Below are 21,837 nucleotides of genomic sequence, written 5' to 3'. Positions count from 1 at the left end.
AAATAATTGTCTGGAATTTGCAGTGAGGGTAATTCCCAGGTATCTAAATGCTTTGCTGGGCCAGTGAAAGGAGACACTGTCGTTTAGTTGTATGGGCTAATTCCCAGATATCATCATTGCCTGCGATTTGTTTTCGTTCATTTAATATCCTGAGATTGAGCCATATTTGTGTAAACGATGCATAAGCGCTGGATTGGAGACAAGTGGATTTTTTTTTTTTTATAAAAAGCAAGATATCATTGCCATTTATTTAATTTGATATGACAGAGTGATCTCCAGCCTTGCCCACATCAACACTATCACCTGTATTAACGCTGAAATTATGTCAGCAGGTCCTTTTGTGGCAGGGCTGAAATGCAGTGGAAATGGGTTTTTTTATGATTAAGTTAATTTTCATGGCAAAGAGGGACTTTCCAATTAATTGCAATTCATCTCATCACTCAACATGACATTCTGGAGTTTATGTAAATTGCCATCATAAAAACTGAGGCAGCAGACTTTGTGAAAATTTATATTTGTGTTATTCTCAAAACTTTTGGCCACAGCTGTACAAAAGAAAGCTTCGTCACACTGCCCCCTGGTGGACAAAATGTTTTATTCACCAGATTTGACGTAAAAGACGCGTGTAGCGGCCCTTATTGCATACATGGAGTTATATGCCATAGCTGTATACTTTTAACACACCATAGCAGGGGCGTCAGAAGCATTTTGAAAGTGGGGGGAGGAGGAGACACACCTGCGGGGGGTCTGGGATCAAGAAATTAGCAGGAAATAAATAAGAAATGATATATTCACTCATGTTTTCATTAGTGATCACCAATTGTTTTAACCCAATGGTCTTCTCATGATCTGAATTTTAAAATTTGAACCAAATAGTTTTGGCGGAAGCGGAAAATACTGAAACTCTAAAATACTGAATTCCCAATAAAATTTTTGGATGCAATCACTTTATGCTTGCTGATAAAAATACTAAACTCCCAATAAACGTATGATGATTATGAATATTTCATTCCTGCTGATATTATGAAAGCCAGCAGGTGGCGCTCTGTGCACTATAATAGGCGTAGCTGACGCTAGTAGCCTAAATTAGGCTACAGATCTAGAAGTATTCTGGTTAATCACTGTATGCAATTTCAAGTCACAACATGGAATCAAAAAATATCGTCAGAGCGGACTTGGCCTCATTCTTGGCATTACAATTTGGTAGGCTACTGGGTTTGGATGTAATGACGGTTAACATTAAGCTAGCTGATACATCTCCTAACATTGACTAGCCAGCTAACTGCACTAACATTTCCGTTGAAAAAAAAACGTTTTAACTTTTTTAATGTTAACTTAGTTTCCGCTTCTTTGTAAAGAATTTCCTTATGGCCATTGTGTCCAGGGAGGGAGCAAATATTGCAAACAACTGATCGTCAACCAAGAACACCGTACATAACAAAAGAATAAGGTTTTAGCAAAGTTGGATATTGTGAGATGGCAATGGGGCTGACGTTACCTCCTCCAGTATCGAGCAGCCTGCACCTTTACCGTCTGTGACCTGCACTGACGATTCACTTCACTTGCGTGTGGTGAGTTGCTGTACGTAACCAGGAAAACCCGGAGTGGTCTTTCAGTGGTATGTGTATTCTCAAATCCATCAGGTGGAATGGATTCTTTCGCGAATCAACAGAAACAGCGCTGGGTGAACTAATATGTTATGTTAAATGTGTGGGGGGTCCAAACGAATAATTATGAATTACTTAATGTCGGTGACGCCCCCATGCACCATAGTGTCTCTGCATTCTGGCTGTGTTAATTGACATTCCTCTTTCACACTTTACATTTCTGAGTCTGGTGATTATAGAAAAATCACCCTCAGCAGTAGCGGTGACTCTTGGTCTTTCTTTTCTAAGGCAGTACTCATGGCACTTGGTTCTTCCATCTGCACTTTCGATATGTCAGTTTTTCCAGAATGACTGACATTCGGTTGAGTGTTTAACGACGGGCCCTAATTTACAGTGAACTGCGAAATCGAGCCGTTCTTGCCATATGATGTACTTATACAGCCATAAACAATTACCTTGTCACAGTATATATGAGAAAAGACATTTCAGAGACATGCATGTTAATTAAGATATGATCGTTATTCAACATTTTCTAGCTCTAAATTTCACAAAAATGTTAAATGAAATTGCTTGTTTTGGGCGGAAACCAGAACACTGAAAAAAACAGCTAAAGATTTAAAATGAGAAAGCATGCAGTGCCCCCTGTTGGCAGTTACAGCTCTGCTTGCAGTCTTTGTTTATGTTTTACTCAGAAAGCACGTTGTTGCCCTTACTCTTATCCTATTGGCTAATCCAGTTCGAGACGCAGCCAATGAGCGCACACTTTAAGATTCGTCCCGTTATTCAAAAGTGCTGAAAAATCCTTTCAAGCGTCTACCTGGTTAGCCAGATGGCGTTGTCAAGTACAGCATACTTTAAAGTATGATGATGTGTCATAACGTATTCAATTTTTGTATTGCGTAATGTCATTACCGTTTTCTTCAATTGTATAAAATATTTTGTTATATAAAATATTCATTATCGCTTGATGGCATCTACATGCCGTTAGCCAGACACGACCCAATTTAATCTGAGTTAATCTGACCTATATTTCGTTTTCTTATTACGAGAAACGTCTTTGTTTTCACCCTTCAGTGCTCCGAAGACAGCCGGAGGGCGGACATGCGCACTGGACGCCGCACTTGGCGCCGGCGCCAGCTGACAGCCGCTGCGCTTCGCGGTAAGGAAGGGCGCTTTGCTGCCCGCTTCATAAAGGAAATAAACTTAAATGCAATCACATTTTTGTTTCTTTTAAGATTAAGATTACTACGAGCACATAGTGTCATCGTTAGCCATTTTTGCATTTTTAAAATTGACTTTGTGTTTGCTAGTCATTTGCAAGTAAAACGGCAAGTAAAACTGTAATGTTGTTTAAATAGTTTATAATGGCATCAGCTGCAGTTATGTAAAAAAAAAAAAAATCGAAAATGAAAAGAAATTAAATAAATTTGCCGTAGTAGTTTTTATTCCGTAATATCTAGCTGTGTTTAGGACGGACTTGAAAATGAAACTATGGTGTCGGCTTAACCTTTACTCATTCCATTCTTGCAATAATGGTTTACTCATGTACAGCTATTTTGAAACATTCAAAAAGAGATTCATGTAAAGTAAAACACTTTTGACTTTTATTTGGGGGGTTTAAATACATTACGATTTGAATACAGTCGATCGTTCCACCGGCTTAGATGTGTTTACCTTAAATGTGTTTTTAAATAGGTCTAATTATAAATAAATTCCGAGGTAAAGCTATTTAATGATAGGCATTGTTATATTTCGCTCAGAACGAGTTACACGATCAGTACGGCTTTTGAATGAAATCTCGTCTTGACTGCCTAGAATGCGGTGATGAGGCGGAATACGGAAACGTAATGCTTTCAGTTTATACTAAGGAAATCATTTATTATGGACATAATCTACGAGTTATAACATCAACCATACCTGGGCTTTCCATATTATAGCGGCACCTCGAAAGCATGGCATCAAGGTCTTTGATGTCATAAATTTACAGTTATACAGTAACTATTCGGCCATTACTAAACTTGACCTACATATTGTGTCTGCCTTGTGCCCCTGTTGGCAGTTTACAGCTCCGCTGGCAGTCCCGATAGGGGACCCCGTAACATTTATTTTTGGATTGTTTATTCAAAGCTTAAGTGATTTGTACATATCCAAGGACATTAAAAATATCTTAAATGTTGCATTAATTAAATTTTCTCGTTTCTCAGAGGAACTGTCAGGGTGTGAAGGAGAATGTCCAGACGCAGGTAAGAAGGGATGTTTCCAGATGATTGCTATCGGGACAGTACCTTAGTTTAACTGAACTCATTTGCTGTTTTCTCGTTATTCTGCAGCACACGTTTATTAGCTAAAGGTAGGAATGAAGCCATTCAGAAGGTCACAAGGACAAGAAAAAGACCGTTGCAGGTGTGTGACACTTCATAGAAGGTCACTTGATGATTTCACGTAGAAATGGATGCCCGTAACACATTGGCCTGGCTTTTCATTGGGCAGGTCGACAGACTGCAGACAGGACCTCCTCCGGCTAAAACCAAATTATGCAAGACAAAGGTAATGATTCATAATCAATAGACTGATTAACTGTTGAATATTTTGTTACATTTTGTAAAATCTTGCCATTCTGTACGACGGGTTCTTCATTTCGCTCCCAGGCAGTCGAGAGCTCACTTCACTGTGCAAAAATGTATTTTCTCCAACACACTGAAAAAGTGATGTATTTGACCACTGTAGTTTTTCATTATTTCCTCCTGCGATGGGTTGGCGCACCATCTTGGGTTGTTTCCATACCTATGGCATTTTATATTTATAAGACATTTTTCTACATTTCCTTCAAAAGCCTTTCTTACAGATCTGCAATATTAATGTTGTGGCTCTTCGTATACATTTTTCCTCAAATTTATGTATCGCGTTTAGCTTTGAGAAGATCGTGCTGACTTACATAAATCATGCCCAAAACTCCAGGAGCGAAGAAGATGATTCTACATTATATTTGACAGAGTGTTGGATTCCTTCCTCCGCAGGGTCCGTGCTCCACTGTAAGTGCCCTCCTCCCTGTTCTGACGGAAACTCCACATAAGGAGCTGGAGGTGGCCAGGTACCTGTCCGGGGTCAGGAATCTGAGCACATCCCCGCTGCCTTGCCTCAGGTAGGCACAGTTTGTCTGCGTCTATGTCAAATTACCGGATGTCCCGTTCAGCCCCCGCCCTAATGGTACAGCCCCACGCCATTGAACTTAACGCTTCAACTGACTTATGTTACTTCCGACAGCTGGGCCAGCTCAGAAGATGTGTGGATTAAGATGCTCAATAAGGATGTCAAGTACATCCATGACAAGAGCTTCGCACAGCGACATCCAGGCCTGCATCCACGCATGAGGTCCATACTGTTAGACTGGCTTATGGAAGTAAGAAATAGGCCTTTGTAACGATGCATTATGAAGACAAATATTATCATTATTACATTTTCATCATAAAAAAAAAGTGCAACTTCCAAATTTTGTAATAATCACCACAATATGTAATTATTTATTACAGAATGCGGGGAGATTTATTACATATCGCTTTTAAGGTGTCTATTACAAAATGAAGCAGAGTAATACAAAATGCAGACTATTACATAATGAAATGAAAATATGTTTCATTTTGTTGTTACATAATTATTACATAATGCACGTGTTGTTTTATTGGCAGCTTTTGTCGTGCTTGCTCTGTATATCGTGAAGTTAGATTTTTTTTTTAAATCTAGAGTAAAAAAAAAAAGCATAGAATTGCTTGAATTAGCATAGGGGTGGTTTCACCCTTTTAATAGGAGAGTCTGCAGCGTTGAACTGTGTTTATCCTGTGAACTGTGTATGTAGGTCAGTGAGGAACACACCCTACAGCGTGAAACTTTCTACCTCGCGCAAGACCTTTTCGACCGGTTCCTGCTGAGACAAGAGGCGGTCGACAAAAGCAGGTTGCAGCTCATTGGGGTCACAGCTCTGTTCATCGCTTCCAAGTTAGAGGTAATGATTGGCGTATGTACTTTGATTATTAGATTCGAACATCCAGCCATTGCACTAGTATTTTTATTATTATTTTATGTTGTTACTTGGCCAACACTTGCGCAGGGCAACCGACCATTATACTCACACAACTTCAGATGAAATGAAATTTTCAATCCATTGGTAGAATATATACATACTGCATAATAATGCCTATTAAATACATTAGTGTGCTGTACTACATCTGAACCCACCAGATTTAAATGAGAACTCTTTGCTTAACAGAGTCAGCATTACGCTAACAATGCAGTGGTGGTGGGTTCATATCCCAGGGAACTGATATACATTATAACCTTTCCCTCTACTGTAAATCGCGTTGGAGAAAAGCATCAGATAAATGAAATGTGAATTTGGTTATAGCAACATTAATTAGACTCTCGCTGGTCCCTCTGCATTGAGAACAGAGACTGAAGGCTTCCCTAAGATATTAGCTTAAATGATTTAATTATTAATATCGATGGACTGAAGTCTAGGCTATTGCTTTATACATTCCTGTATTGTGTAGGAAATCTACCCTCCCAGGCTTGAGGAGCTGGCTTACTTCACAGATGGGACCTGCTTTGAAAAGGAGATCCAACAAATGGAACTGATTCTTTTAAAGGTGTGTCACCTTAAACAAATGATATCCATCTATCCTACTGGGTCATGGGGGTCTGGAGCCTATCACACTCATTCCTACGGGCATTTTAGCAAGTCCAATTAGCCTCAGCATGTCTTTGGACTGTGGGGGGGAAACCGGAGTACCCGGAGGAAACCCCACGACGACATGGGAAGAACATGCAAACTCCACACACATGTGACCCAGGCGGAGACTCGAACCCGGGTCCCAGAGGTGTGAGGCAGCAGTGCTAACCACTGCACCACCATGCCGCCCCCAAATGATATCCATGCATTTATGTTGTACATGTTATGGTGTGTAATAATGTTTAAGTTGTTCGAGGACATGATTACGATGATTTTGATTTACCGTGATTTCGTTAAAATATTTTGGACGTTTTTTTTTTTCTTTTTCTCAGGCTTTGAATTGGGAGATCCGACCTGAGACTGTCATCTCATGGCTGAAGCTTTACATTCAAGTTTCAACTCTGAAGGACGACCGTAGGTTCTTAGTGCCCCAGTTCTCCCCAGATACTTACGTACGGATCGCACAGGTACTGCACTCACCTCCTGCCTCTTGAAAACGGCTCAGTAATAAATCACCGTAACTCTCCCTCAACAGTCTAGTACGTTTTTTTAACCATACCTTGGTGGCCTCTTCGGATTTCAGCTCCTGGACTTATGTATTCTTGACATAAACTCCTTGGGCTACCAGTATGGCGTCCTGGCTGCTGCAGCCCTCAGCCATTTCACTTCCTTCGAAGTTGCCCAGAATGCATCAGGTAAGTGCCGCATTCAGTCTGGGGCTCATTCTTCCCGTTGTGAAGTTTTACTGGGGATTCAGGAATGTCCTTTTATAGAGAGAGTTGAGTCACATGGTTTGCTTTGTGTGGATGAAGGCCTCTCCACTATTAGTCCAAAATGGGTCAGCTGGTAAAAATGACCACACCCCACTTAGGCCACTAGCACTTCATTAACAACCGAGCATTGGGGTTGGAAAGTTTGAGAGTCCCTGGCATAGTTGGTACAGATTCTGATCTTGGGAATTTGCAGGAACATGAATAGGCTTCAAAAACCCATCGAGGAAAATGGGAAGCTGAGGTTTCCTGGCTGGTTTAATTAACTTTATGTTGTGATGTTCTGCTCCTGAAGGCCTGAGGCCAGACATCCTGGCCGACTGCGTGAGCTGGATGCTGCCGTTTATGAGGGCAGTCAGTGAGTCCTGTGGCTCACGGCTGAAGGGCTTCCTGACCAGGTCTCAGGAGGATGGATACAACATCCAGACCCACATGGATTACCTGGCTATGCTGGTGAGGGACCCCGTGGAGCCACTTAAGCTTAGCACAGAGCTAGATGCTGCTTTTGTTATCACTGACTTCAGCTATAGCCGGTTCCAAGTCACTGATCATTCTCGATGTCTGTCTCACCCCAGAGAGATGTGCAGAACATGCAGCTGGAGACTGTTAGCAGGTTATCCCCTGGGGCTGAGAGCGCGACCCTAACGCCACCCAAGAGCGCTGAGAAAGCATCTCCGCACTGATCCTGAGGTCTCATCGGGGGGACCTGGAAGTGTCTCTAACACCCCATCAAATGTTTAGAAGCTTGGAAGGCTGGTCGAACCTATTAAAGCGTTTTACACCTCTGTAGATTAGTAATGAAGCATTAAAGGTATTTTATTGAATACTGCCAGCAAACATGTACAAAATCCTTATTTTTAATGCTTGAACTGGTCAGAGGCCAATTTTGAAAGCTATAAGTTTTCATATGTCGGATAGCTAATACTCAATGTCTCATTCACAGTAATATTTATGTAAACTAAATACGCAATGTGATGCCTGGCATTCCTGTGTTCAGAAGAACCTACCTTTCTTGCAGCTAAACTTGGGGAACGGGTTGATTTTTCCCCAATGTCTTGTTTTTAGCGTATTGTACATAAAGTCTACGTGTGCTGCAAGTCTTAATATTAAAATTTGATTTGACTTAAAAGTGCATGTAGTCACTGGAAGTGAGATCCTCGTGCATTTGTGTGTAACTCTTTACCCTGTTCTGTCGTGTAAAGTTCACGAATTGTATCGCCTAACTGTTGGTATCAGCCGATACTGCAGCAATTGGTCATTGGCCGACGGTTAAAATTGGGCCGATACGTACTGTCGATAATTCCCTTTAAAACGGTGAACCCACATACTAAACAAAAGAATGTCTGCTGTGAGTTAGGCTGAATAGGGGTTAAGGTTGTCATGTTGGGATATGCAACATGCATATCTGTAAAATTGCATGCAATGGAAGGTACATCCATATCCCAAGGATGGATGCAAGATCATAACAGCTACACAAAGTGCATGTTTGTAATGGTGTCATACGATGACAATCATATAACAACTTGGAACCCTTTGTCTGAATGGGTTGATCAAACATACTTTATTTAAATAGAATCTTTGAAATTTAGCTTGAAGTCCTTGAGAAGTCATGAAAAAGTCATCGAAATTTCTTGACCGAAAAGTGTATGAAGGGGCGGCATGGTGGTGTGGTGGTTAGCGCTGCTCCCTCACAGCAAGAAGGTCTTCAGCTTCATCCCCAGGACGGGCGTAGGAGTTCGCATGGTCTCCCCGTGTTCACATGGGTTTCCTCCCACGGTCCAAAGGTGTGCAGGGCAGGTTGATTGGTGAGTCTAAATTTGCTCTGTGGTGTTTTGACATCTGCCCAGGGTTGGTTGCTGCCTGTGCCTCTTGTTCCTGGGATCCGCCCCCCCCACACACACACACACAACCCTAGCTGGGATGAAGCAGTGATGGATGGAAAAGTGTATGAACCCTGAGTGTTGGTAGCAATGATTTCCATTAATTCCACTACTTTTAACGAGGCACAAGTTGGCTACTTATTTCGTGCCACCTTAAATAGGGGAAGCCGTTCAGACAGAATCCTCTAGAGGGCACTGTGCATGCTAAATCGACTCCATGTTCTCAGCATTTCGTCTTACTAAGCAAATGGTAATAAAAATGCTTTTGGTCACGTCCATTGGCTCTGAAACTAAGCTGCTGTTTCTAATAAAATTCATGATGTTTGGAATCTGAGTTGTATGATTTCTCAGATTATTATTATTAGAAAATATTTCCCACTGTATGTTGTTCAATTTAATACCTTCTGAAGCTGGTACATTAAAGCCACCAGTAAAAACAATGCATTTTCTGCGGCTTCTTTTTCGCAGTTTCCCTATGGGGGAGAGCTCGCAGCAATGCATGTTGTGTCTATAATAAAGACGCAATACAGAAAATAGCGCATGGATAAAGTGTGTCAGCTGCAGAACTCATATTTAATACATGAAGTTCATAAATCTCCCTGTAGTGGAAAAAGTATATGAACCCTGCTGAAGGCAAGACAGTGAAGAGTATGAAGTTTCAGAAAATCAAATCCATTCTGATAAAGATGGTCGCCTTACTGCCAAATAACGTGAATCTGTCAGTTATGCATTTCATAGGAAGAGAAAATTCAGTGCAGACAGTGCAAAATCGTAAGATAAACTTCCCCGAGTAATACCACATTTGACGATCAGCCTTTCTCTATGATATATGTTATAAATATTTAAATATATTAATAAAATTGCTCTCTGGGTCTGTTGTAAGCCAGAATTGGTGTTTTCTTACCAAAAAATACTTCCATGTAATTTGTTTATTTGGGTTGAGTGTTCCTTATTTAAGCAGAACCTCCCAAACCTCGGCATCTGTGTTTCTGTAATAATCAGCTGTCGGTATTGGGCAGAAATTTCCTTATCGGCGCATCACTACATGTCAGTTATGCTGCCGATCTCCTTGAGGAACATTAAGGTCCCACATGGACCCATGTACATGACACACCTGAAGCTCTTTACAAAATGTTTATTTCCTAAAGCAAATTAAAAAAATAAACTCCGGTCTAAAAGTACAGCTTGACCATGGCTTGAAGAAACCTCTTCTTCCTTTTCTGCGCAGCCAGCTGCAGGACCTCGTCAGGATTACTGGCGTTCAGCTCGGTTTGCCCGATTGCTTTGATCTGACAAAAGAGAAGCACTCAGCAAGCTGGCTCGCCCCACTACAAACGCACAAACACTACAGCGATCTCTGGCTCCACCTCACGTTAAGCACGGCTCAGTAAAGTACCAGGGCTCGTTTAAAATTGGCCGACGAAAAAATGGAGTCATTACTTACAGCTATTTGTCGCTTTTCATTCTCCCCTCGCTTATGGTGAATGTCTGAGCATATGGTTAAAGAGGAATTACGTGTCACAAGAAAAGAAGCCAACAGCTTTAGACACCGTAAGAAAACAAAAACAAAACCAAAAGCAGGATACATGTGAGGTACTCGAGGATGGTGACGTCCCAGATGTAGTCATAGAGGGCATCCATGGCATCATGACTGATAGAGAGAGAAAAGGAGTCAGGTCTGTCCCCACTTAAGCCCGCTTTCTCAAGTGAAGAGACAGAATGGGCAGTACTCAAGTGAAGAGACAGAATGGGCAGTACTCAAGTGAAGAGACAGAATGGGCAGTACTCAAGTGAAGAGACAGAATGGGCAGTACTCAAGCGAAGAGACAGAATGGGCAGTACTCAAGTGAAGAGACAGAATGGGCAGTACTCAACCTGCTCTGCTCCTGAAGAGCTTTGAATGCTGTCATGTAGTCCACTTCTCTGAGGAACTGACAGAGCACTGCCACCTAAACAGCATCATTAATCACAATTAATATAGTGCCAGGTAGGGCTGCACCATATCGCATCATGATATGTGATATACTGAGATAAAAGAAGCTGAAATGACCTGAAATAAACTAGAGCCAAATAGATTCAACCATCGGTGTGTGTCAAATAAGTTGGTGGCAGTGTAGCGAGTCAGACAACATGCAGTGCTGATATGATTACTGCACATGAGTGTGAAATATCGTGCAGCCCTACCACAGAGCCATAAAAAGGCCCATTTTCTTCGTCCACATTAAGAGGCAAAGCAGGTGACTGATACCAGGGAATCATGCGTGTAAAGGACTGAGCACCCTTACCTGAGTGTGACAGTTCAGCAGGGAACAGCACTTGATCATCCTCTTCAGAACCTGATAAGGAAGAGGCCAGTCACACCGGGCTACAGACACCAGTATCTGTGGCAAACGCTGCTCCGTGGATTATTCACACGGTGTGTCACGGCATAGAAATGTCACAATAAACTGCTGCACGGCCTGAGGGTGTTTTTATTCTGTGCTGCTGACCAAGTGCTTCTCAACAGCTGACAAACATCTAAAAGCCAACATCGGCTAACAGCTGCTCTAACGCTCAGTGTTCTTGATTGCTTGCTTGATTGGTCCAGGTGCGCTGGGCAGGTGCAAAAACACAGACTGTGTGGACTGTCTTGGGGTCTCCAAAGTGTGGGTCGCGCAACACTGTTCTAAAAAGTTAACAGGGATGGTCAGTTACAGACTTGAAAGAGGGAGACGCTCAGCGGTCACCTGGTCGGTGTAGACGTCAGGAGGAACGGCCTTGCTGAAGAAGTCGGAGCAGACGGCCCCGGCCTGGAGGTAGTAATGCAGAGCTGCCGAGTGCTGGCTGGTTACTGGGAGAAAGAAATGAAAGCATGCGCATGAGAGAGAGTGTGAGAGTGAGAGAGAGTGAAAGAGAGAGACAGAGAGAGAGTGAGAGAGAGAGTGAGAGAGAGAGTGAGAGAGAGAGTGAGACAGAGAGAGAGAGTGAGAGAGAGACAGAGAGAGAGACAAAGAGAGAGACAAAGAGAGAGAGAGTGAGAGAGAGACAGAGAGTGAGAGTGAGACAGAGAGAGAGAGTGAAAGAGAGAGACAGAGAGAGAGTGAGAGAGAGACAGAGAGAGAGACAAAGAGAGAGAGAGTGAGAGAGAGACAGAGTGAGAGAGTGAGACAGAGAGAGAGTGAAAGAGAGAGACAGAGAGAGAGTGACAGAGAGAGAGAGACAGAGAGAGAGTGAGAGAGACAGAGAGAGAGTGAGAGAACCACCGCAGCCCCTGGCACGGCCCCCCATCTTCCTCATTCCAGTGGAAGCAGCGACGGGCCCTTACCGAAATATATGTCCGCCTGCGTGATGAGCCAGGAGTGGTTGTTGGGGTTGAGGCTGAGTGCGTGGGTCACGAGCTCCTTGACCGTCACGGCGACCGCCTCCACATCCACGGACTGCAGGCTTAAGGGGGTTTGCGTGACAGAGTCCGTGCAGTTTAGCAATCAGACTCTCACAAAATCCCACCATCCAAATAAAATACTCGGGGCTAAGAGCCACACTATTCTAGCAGCGCTGGACTTGAACATGTGAGTAAGAAAAGGTATGTCTGGGTGCTATTACAGCATATTCATAAAATTATATATGAACCATACAGGCGGGAGAAAATCTTAATATTTGCTTGAAGATGCATTAGGAAGTGTACTGTGCTCCATTCAAAGAAGCCTTTTCAGCAGCAAACACTTGCAAAACGGACATAATTCTTACTTTGGCAGAGCTGTGGGCCAGATGGACAGGTGCTCTGCTGTGACTTCATTGACAATGTCATCCTACAAAGCGAGAACAAGGTCAACCAAAAGGGGGCGCTGTGTAGAGCATTGTTTGGGAAGCGTTTGGCGGGACACGCACCCTCACGATGCTGTGCAGTCTCACAAACAGCGAGATCAGGGTGGTCAGAACCAACGGCTCCTAACAGGAAGGAAAGGAGCTTATTAAGCGACCGTCAAACTAAAAGCAGGCCAACAGCTTTATCCATCGTCTTAGGGAGAGGAAAAAAAACCTGCAACTTACTCGAAGTTTCTTGATGAAGGTAATAAATTTGCTCCTGGAATATCCACAAAGAAAAAGACCATTATTGGAGGGGGGGGGGGATTAAAAGACAAAGGAGCAAATGGGGAACGAGTTTGACATTGTTCGTGGTTGGGCGAGGATTGAGCAGCAGCAGAGACGAGCAGACTGTGTGGGGAGGCCAGGTACCGGCTGCAGCGGCTCCGTACCGCGGTATGATGCCCATGGTGGACTCCCTCTGCTTGATCAGGCTGACGCGCCCGTCGTTGGCCCGCTTGTGCTGGCTGGACACGCTGCAGATCTGCAGCACCACCTCCCACAGCTCTTTGGCCGTACGCCGGCTCTCCTTGGGCCCTGGCAGCTCCTTGCAGGTGGCGGCCAATAGCTGGCCCAGCTTTCCGGTTGCCAAGGATACATATCAGCAAGTGGGGGGGGGGGGGTGGCGGGAAAAGAAAAATGACCCATGTGACCTACTAAGATCAGACACCTGGTACCGTGTGTGTATGAGATTGTCAAAGATGTCGAAGAGACGGAGAGATCAGTTTAATGACATTTAAGATACTAAATCACTCAATATGTCAGGTATATATAAGGAGTCTTTATCTACCTTGACGTAGGCGTTGTTCAGAACCAGAGACTGGGGCACCTGCAGGGTCAGGTACTCGTTCTCCCTCCAGTTCAGCATGAAGGCCACACACTCCTCCCCCACAATCTGACGCAGAGGAACATCTACCAGGGAAAAAAGCAAACTAAACGACTGTGGGAATGGCCGGTTTTCTCTATTCTTCACTTCGGCAGATCTCTTGGTCCTCCTCCATGCTCTGTGCTGGTGCTCACCGTGTATCCTCATCTCCAGATAGCCCCGCACGCGGCTGACCAGGTCCGCAGGGGGGCGCTCACGGGTCGCCCCGGGCCCGGCCCCCGCCTCGTGAGCCCGGACCTCCAGCAGCAGCATCTCGTTGAGCATCACCTGCCGCAGCTTGGGGGAGAACTCTGTGACGAGCTCAAGGCAGGCGGCAAAGAGCTGGCGGGCATGGGCGAAGTCCTGGGACAGAGAACGCCACGTAACGCGCTCGGCCCATTCGGCACGACATGCTGTAAGCAAAGGCAAGAGCCTCGCGGCTCTAAATTACGACAAGCTACCAAATGATGCCGAAATCTACAACCGGAAACAATGGACATTTGACAAAATGACTGGAACAGAAGAATTACATTAAAAAATACAGCTTCGACGTTTCTGAAGTTGCTTCTGAGGAACATGCTGGGATTCACTCACATGTGACTGACCTTTATTGTGATGCAGTGCAGGCCTTTAGCCATGAGAATGTAGACAAGGTCCCGCGTCAGGTTGTCCTTGATGCCGAGAATCACACTGACATAGTCTGCTGGGACCTCCCACTAGGTTGAAAGGGAAACACGAGTGAACAGTGCGTGCATGTGCAAGCTGACAGTAACCAGACCACGCGCTGAGATGTTCTCCAAGAAGCTTAGAAACTCCATCGCCAAATCCCTGCATTATGAGGACATGTGATGTGGTTCACTGTGGGCACAATTCCTGTGACCCCCGACCTTGCTGTTTGCCCTCCAATAGGGCCGCTCCGCCATGCCGTGCAGCTCGATCAGGATCTGCCGGATCCTCCTGGCATCCAGGGACAGGATGAGCTGATGCTCCAGCTGCCCAATGTTCACGGAGGCCGAGGCTGATGGCAAGGTGGAATGAAGGACAATCAGAAGATTCGTCTCCAGGTTAATCATGGTGGATGGCTAGGAAATGACAGGGTACAGTCTACAGTGTAGACCAGGGTTCCCCAAATCTGGTCCTGAAGGACCGTAACCCAAAACACGGCTCACAGATCTCCCCGTCCAAACTCACCTACTAAACCTGGTAACTAGCTGATAAAAGTATGTTTGCGTGGGGAAATCTGCAAACGGTATTGGACTCCAAATGATATTCTGGCCCTCCAGGATGACCGGAATTGGGGTTCCCTGGTTAGAGGACCCTGTAGGACTGTATGAGAGTACCTGGGATGTCGTAGAATGAGGGTAGGGGCTTGCTGCTGTGGCTGACGCTCGTGGACCTCTTCCTGATCTGTTCCAGGAGGGCCTTCTGCTCGTTCTCCTCTAGGAGCTCCGTGAACAGCTCATGGGAGGAGACTGTGAGGACCAGCGATGGCTCCGTCAGGCTCTCACACAGGGTCCTGAGAAGGCAGACACTCAGGGTGGGACCATGGCACCTTCAACTAACTGCGGGCTCCACCTGACCTCCTGATGTGGTTCTTACTTGAGGAAGGAGGCCATGTTCCTTCTTGAGGACTCCAACGTGCTGGTCTTGTCTAAGGACCTCGTGCACACCTGGAGACACAGTACAAAGTCAAGGGCACGCAACTCGCATTTCTCTGCAACCGCATCTGCTGTCCCACTGACCAGCCGGCCCCACGCCACAGACGCCCACCTCCAGCAGGTAGTCAATCATCTGCTTCCGGGGCCTGAGGAGCAGCTGGAAGAAGTGGACACTGACCACCTGGCCCTCCAGAGCATCTCGCACGGCATTGCACATGGACAGCTTGTGACACACCTCGTCCATCGCCCTGTCCCTGTTCAGCGTGCACACACACACAACAGGTTCAAAATCTCGTCTTGTCTGGTACCAGCTCAACACCATCGCACTGAAAGTCGAATGATAAGCTTAAGAATAAATAAGTGAAAAAGCGTCTGGCTAACCACCAGCGTCTCACCCCAGCTGAGCCTTGTGCGTGAATTCTCTAAGGATGGACTGTCTGAAGTGGTTCGGTAGACTGAGGGTCATGTTGTCCTTGATGAATGCATCAAAGAGCGCCTGGCGAGGAGGGGGGGGCCACAAAGCAGCGAGACTGTAAACATCACACTGGAGGCGTATTTGCGAGCGGAAATGACACTTCTTGGGGTCACTGGTGTTTTCGATGCTTCTATCCTGACCTGATAGTTCTGAGTCTTGATGTAGGAGTTGATGGAGTCGAAAGCGGTCGGCTCAGCGTCGCTGGGATCCGAGGCACCGGTGAGCACCCTGCACGCGTTACAGTATCCCGCCAGGCGCTTCTCGTCCACCCGACAGTGCTGGGCTCGAGAGTCCAACTGGAAAACAAGCCAGAAGGCAGGGGGCGCCATACTCACACACAGCGAAGAGCCACATTTTTCAGCTTGACAGACCTGCACCATTCATACACAGGGTAACTGTTGAGGCTGAGGACTAAAATAACAGAAATAACCTGGTAAGGGTATGACCCTTTCACCTAAATTAATTCATCATTATAAAATAAATGAAAACGCTTTGGTACTGGAGGCTCATGGAGTGTTTGAAATGGCTACATTTCAGATTAACGCTGCTACGTAATGCACAGTTTACACCTTGCTTTTAGCCATCAAACCCACTCTTTCTTTTTCAATACTATTAACATGACCGGGGGGGGGGGGGGCTGGGAAGCCAGTTGACCTTGGACCCCCCAGAAGTTTTTGGTTCCTCTCCTCTGTTATCATCTGACTTTCTTCTTCTCTCTTCCTTTCTTTGTCCTCCTTTTCCCCTGTTTTTGTACTATTCTGCCTTAATGATGCATCACAACACACCCATGTGAAGCACCTTGGGGCGACTGTGTTGTGAAAAGCACTATATAAAACATGAACTGATTTACTGCCTGACAACCAATGTCCTCAGCCAGTCAAAGCATTTGCTGTATAATAAAAATCCTGAATGGAGGCTCAAATTTGTCCATCTCTGATTTCTATTTTTCCCATTTCCCATAAATTCCAGATACTATACAGTAGTTGAGCTGTTAAAATGACAGGAAATGATCACTAGGTATCGAAGGGACTTAAAGGCTAGATTATGATCGTCATACCAGGAACAACCAGAGGAGAGCCCAATTTGTTACACAGTAGACCAGGGGCCTCCAGCTCCGGTCCTGGAGAGCTACTCTCCAGTAGGTTTTCTATCCTACCCGGCTTCTGATGAGCCACACCTGCTCTCAGGTAAATACCAGGAACAGGTGTGACTCATCAAAAGCCAAGTGGGACAGAAAACCTACTGGACGGTAGCCCTCCAGGACCGGAGTTGGAGACCCCTGCGGTAGACATTAGTGAAAGTTCTGGGTGGTGTAGCCGCCCTCTCACAGGAAGGAATCTAACAAGCAGGTTAGGTGAACAGCTGACACAAAGGCTACGGAACATTCCAGAAGGCAGAAAGGTGCCAAGGGACACTGCAGAATTGGCACGATAGCTCACCTTGTACAGCAGCTCCTTGGTTCTGAAGAAGTGCCCCTTAGCTTTCTCATAGGACGCTGCGTCAGAGCAGCCTTGCTGGAAGAAAATGGCGCCCAGGTCGTAGTGAACCTGCGTGGCATGAGGCGCAGAGGTGGGGGGGGGAGGCGGTGTGAGAACAGGCCAAGGGGCTTATCTAAAGCAGCAGTGTCACAGACAGACACTGGGCACTGCTCTGCTTCATCCCTGCAAATCTTATCGGGAAGGAAATAGAAGTTTAGAAGCACAAGCAATGACCACCAAGTGGAAATAACTGTCAAAGACAATGACAAAAAAGGGGCTGGTCATCCCTGGGGAGGCCTCTTGCTCTGATTTAAGATCTTGTCCTTAAACGTCATTTACCAAATTACCTGTCTACGGCTGCTCGATTATGGCAAAAATCGTAATCTTGATCATATTGGTCAATATTCAGATCACAAACATTTCATACAATTACTCACCGACTTTGGAAATATCATGCATTTATCAAACTTTATAAAAAACAAAGAAAGCTTGTCTTTTTAATGGTAGATTTCCAAAAACATTAAACGTTTGCGATTATTTTGTTTTGATAATCGCTGGAAGCCAAAATCGTAACTGAAAGTAAAATTCAATGAATTGTCCAGCCCTACCTCTGTCTATATGACTGAATATAAAGTACTTGTGCTTTGCACTTTTAGAAAGACTTGGTATAAAAACACCCACTGCTGACAAGCATTTAGTGTGGAGAGAGACAGGACCTCAAAACCCAGGGTGAGTGCGGCAAACACTATGAATCTCAGGCAGATGTACCCCTAACCCGAACCATGCAGTACATGACCGTTCATGCTAATCTCAGCCACTGCAGATCTCTACTGAAAAGTGTGTTGCTCCAATCACTGAAAACAATACCAGAGGATTAACCAACGCTGACACAATATCATACATGCACCTGTATATGTAAAAGGTAATAGATCTATTCTTCACTGTAATGCCTGTTTTCCTGGCTGATTTTACTTTCCTGACAGCTTAGCTGCTAACAGCCATTGCAGTGCCGCCCAAACACAAGTTCCGTAGACGGTCACCTGGCAGTGCAGCTCGTCGGCGCTGACCCGAAGCCCAGCGGTGGAGCTCTCCGTCTCCCCATTGGCCGCACAGGGCTCGGCGGCCAGGAGGTCCAGTGTCCGCATCGTGTGCACGTAGAAGTCCCTCCTGATCTCCAGCGCTCCCTCCAGCACCGTGATGGAGTCGTCTAACTGCTCCTTCAGCTGCCGGAGGTGGGCGTGCGCACCATTACCACGATTACCTCCCTCCGTGGGGCACAAAGCACCTCCGAGCTCAGCGTGCTCACGCTCTCAGAGGGACACGCCACTTACCACTTTCAAAATGTTGTCTGTCATTTCTTTCTCCTGCTGCACAAGGTTTAACCTTCGAACAATGACAACAAACAGCTGTTTACGATTCAGCAAAACAGGGACAGTGAGGCACACTGTGAATATGGTGGATAGGCCCTCAACCGCTAAAACTGCACCAGGGGTCTAGAAAAAAAATTACTGTGCACTCTGACCCCAAACTTCCCTCTCGTGTGTCTGTCTGTGTGTCTGTCTGTGTGTCTGTCTGTGTGTCTGTCTGTGTGTCTGTCTGTGTGTCTGTCTGTGTGTCTGTCTGTGTGTCTGTCTGTGTGTCTGTCTGTGTGTCTGTCTGTGTGTCTGTCTGTGTGTCTGTCACATATGGGAGATGGGATATGCAAAGCATGATTTTTGCTGCAATTAAAATTGATTCCTTTCCATTCATGTGCCTTACCTGTTACCAAAAAAGTTGGAACATTTATACCCATTTAAGGACACCAGTCTATATAAACCACGTTTGGACCGTAAGTAGAAACCCAGTCGGCCCACAGGAAAGGCGAGCATGGTCATTACTGCATGTCTGTCACCTCGTTATTTTAACGAGGCATCAATCCAAAGCAGTTCAGAAAATCCACACATGTGAAAATTTCACTGGCTCCTAGACCCAGACAGAATGCTTAGTTTATAAGGCTGCTGCACTGTAAGAAGTAAGTACCAATACGTACCTTTGACAGTACAATTACTTGCCATTGGGGCTGTACTCTTAAGGATCTGCCAATTGTACCCTATAGCTGTATGCAAATGTACCCTTTAAGATACAGAAATGAACTGGAATGGAAAAATGGAATGGAAAACATTTTTGAACCCTTGGGGGCCAATGCTGCTTGTACCTAGAAGAACAAAACAGTTCCACGTCTGAAACGTCTTGTCTGACAATGCAGGAAATGGCATTGGAAGGACACTACGAAGCAACATCGGGGGGATTCAAACTAGTGACCTTCAGGTTACAAACCCAGGTCTTCCAGCACCATGCGACCTACTGCCTGAGAGTAAGGCTGGGACACTGACATGTTGAGCTGGTGTGGCCCAGGCTTGGTCTGCTTCTCTGGGAAGCTGCTGAGGACGATGGTCCGGATGGCCCTGAGGGACACAGCAGGAGAGCAGTTCCATGAGAACTCTTGCGGGCAGCTATGACCAAACGATTGAACCACGGACTTTCTGCGGGTTTCATCTAGTTAAAAATTAAAAACATTTTAGGACCATTATGAATGCAAATTAAGATCTATTTCACAAACACAATGACAGAAAAATATTAGGGATATGAAAGAAATCTGATTCTCAGAATTTGTCCACATTTAACACAAACGTCCAGTTTTTGTTTTGCTAAACAGTTTGCACTCAGCAGTTAGAGGTTATTGGTTCAATGTTGGTTTTGTTTTATAGTTTTGCTATAGCATGATAAGTAATGAATACAAATTTTTCCCAAAATCAAATTTAAATGCAATTTCCGCCTAATATATATGATTTATCATTTGAAAATATTTAAGTAAAAAGAGCTCTTGTATTGGAATCTGCATTGGCAGGTATGTAATGGAATTGGACTGGAACTGAAAAAATATGGATCGGCCCATCTCTAGCTGACTTCATAATCCAATCAATTTTAAGATCTGTCAAAATCATACTTAAAACATTAAGATATTTTAAGGCCTAAACCTAAGACTATTGGATTTCAGACTTTAAAACTTTAACCTTCTATGTGTTTCTGTACACCCTCCTCACCCAGTGTGGTCATTACCAGCGGTTGTAGATGAGCACAGCCATGGTGGTGGTCGGGGGCAGAGCGGACAGGTCGAGGTCGACGTGTTTCACGCCAGGGGGCACCTTGCTGACACACAGCAGCTCGTTCAGGAGCATGTTCAGCACCGGGATGGAAAGGCTGCAGGACGCGACAAACATCACACGTCGACACGCCGTTCACACCATCTCCAGCTTGCAAAAATGTAACCACAAGCTCTGGTGTCCCGTCAGAGTAACCCAACCGTAACTGCGCAAGCCTGAGGTCTAGTCAGCTTCTCCCAGCCTGAATCACACACCCTTTCTCCAGCACATCCAGGTCCCATTTCAGGTGAGCAGACACCTTGAGGGCCAGCAGCTTCAGGGTTCGGTTCCTGCGGTTGTCTGCTGGGGGCTGCACCTGGTTTTGCTCATTCACAGAGGGCTTGGAAGCTTGCTCCAAGAACTGGATCACAAGCTGCACCGGTGACGGATCTGAGGATCGCCACAGGGGTCAATTCAAAACTCTTTATTGTCACCTCTTTGTATACACGAGCAAAAACATTTCTGTACCATGCCCCACATTACCACCATGAAATGTCATTTCTCATCCCCACAGACGCGCCACATATTTTTAAGGTTATAGGACACTAACGCGTATCTTTATAAAAATATTTTTTAAACTACTAAATAACTGATTAAGAAACAAAGGAATCGAGTTTACCCGGAGAGCTGCTCTGCAAATGTTGTTCCAGCAGAGTTTCGTCCAGCAGAAACTCGAACCAGGATGTCTGCGGCGGAGTGCACGGCCGGCTGCCGGTGGCCGCCTCACGGTCCGCCGCTTCGGCGCTCATCTGTGGGCGTAAGCACAGGGGAAGCAAAGTGAGCAGGATGCAAGGCAGATAATGGGGAGGCTTCTGCAGAAACTGGCAGCCGGTGACACTGTCACAACGTCTGCTGTAGCAAAAGAAAAGCTGCCTTTAGGGGACGGTATTATGTGGACTGAATATACCCAACCGCTGTGTTTTTATTAACCAGATAGCAGTTATACCGTATTTACATAGGGTAATTTACAAATACCACAATTTTTCTGTCTTCTCACTTACCTTTACCAACGAAGATTAATATTATTTATGCACTTCAAATTAATATCAATACTGTTTTTAAAATAGTTTGTCTACATGGCTTGTAAATACACTATGCATACTAACATTTCACCCATTGAAAAGATGATTCCGGGTCACAGTATCACTAGGCCGCCATTGATCTTCACTGTAACGCTATCTTAGATCGCACACTTAATGTATATCGCCATCTAGCGTTTTGGAGGTAAAATGACACTACATTCAACACTGCCTGGTCAGGAAAATCCCAGCGCCCGCTATCACAGGCAAAAGGACCCATAGCCATAATACGGACTGATGATATGAATAAAATACCGAGCACAATAATAAGGATTCT

General features: G+C 45.0%; 2 protein-coding genes across 7 annotated transcripts; one reads left to right on the top strand and one right to left on the bottom strand.

The window, feature by feature from the left end:
* Nucleotides 1-1,120: 1,120 nt before the first annotated feature.
* Nucleotides 1,121-8,229, top strand: LOC125719617 (G1/S-specific cyclin-E2-like). 4 transcript variants are annotated; one of them, XM_048994574.1, is made up of 14 exons: nt 1,143-1,203; nt 1,385-1,571; nt 2,682-2,766; nt 3,812-3,850; nt 3,938-4,010; nt 4,098-4,154; nt 4,625-4,749; nt 4,872-5,007; nt 5,461-5,607; nt 6,152-6,247; nt 6,663-6,797; nt 6,914-7,025; nt 7,396-7,553; nt 7,676-8,229. In XM_048994574.1, exons 4-14 carry the CDS (start codon nt 3,837-3,839, stop codon nt 7,781-7,783), a joined length of 1,161 nt encoding a protein of 386 aa, XP_048850531.1. In that variant the 5' UTR covers nt 1,143-1,203; nt 1,385-1,571; nt 2,682-2,766; nt 3,812-3,836; the 3' UTR covers nt 7,784-8,229. The 4 variants fall into 4 exon arrangements, with proteins under 4 accessions (XP_048850534.1, XP_048850531.1, XP_048850533.1 ...); XM_048994577.1 differs by lacking the exon at nt 1,385-1,571 and having other exon boundaries at nt 1,121-1,203; XM_048994576.1 differs by lacking the exon at nt 1,143-1,203 and having other exon boundaries at nt 1,210-1,581.
* Nucleotides 8,230-10,100: 1,871 nt separating this feature from the next.
* On the bottom strand, nt 10,101-21,669 carry ints8 (integrator complex subunit 8). 3 transcript variants are annotated; one of them, XM_048994572.1, is made up of 28 exons: nt 21,588-21,669; nt 21,101-21,230; nt 20,697-20,871; nt 20,399-20,539; nt 19,672-19,743; nt 18,631-18,682; nt 18,340-18,522; nt 17,261-17,368; nt 15,962-16,117; nt 15,742-15,842; nt 15,459-15,600; nt 15,288-15,358; nt 15,029-15,204; nt 14,576-14,706; nt 14,294-14,404; nt 13,844-14,051; nt 13,614-13,735; nt 13,216-13,400; nt 13,010-13,043; nt 12,848-12,907; nt 12,707-12,768; nt 12,285-12,403; nt 11,707-11,810; nt 11,266-11,316; nt 10,856-10,929; nt 10,567-10,631; nt 10,425-10,468; nt 10,101-10,269 (listed from the first exon to the last, which is right to left on the bottom strand). In XM_048994572.1, the coding sequence occupies exons 2-28, from the start codon at nt 21,228-21,230 to the stop codon at nt 10,153-10,155; spliced, it is 2,994 nt and encodes a 997-aa protein (XP_048850529.1). In that variant the 5' UTR covers nt 21,588-21,669; the 3' UTR covers nt 10,101-10,152. The 3 variants fall into 3 exon arrangements, with proteins under 3 accessions (XP_048850529.1, XP_048850528.1, XP_048850530.1); XM_048994571.1 differs by having other exon boundaries at nt 21,483-21,643; XM_048994573.1 differs by lacking the exons at nt 21,101-21,230; nt 21,588-21,669 and having other exon boundaries at nt 20,649-20,772.
* Nucleotides 21,670-21,837: the final 168 nt, after the last annotated feature.

The sequence above is a fragment of the Brienomyrus brachyistius genome, chromosome 23, assembly GCF_023856365.1.
Source record: "Brienomyrus brachyistius isolate T26 chromosome 23, BBRACH_0.4, whole genome shotgun sequence".
Lineage (NCBI taxonomy): Eukaryota > Metazoa > Chordata > Actinopteri > Osteoglossiformes > Mormyridae > Brienomyrus > Brienomyrus brachyistius.
Note: the sequence above shows the minus strand (reverse complement) of the source record. Positions and strands in the feature narration are given on the sequence as shown.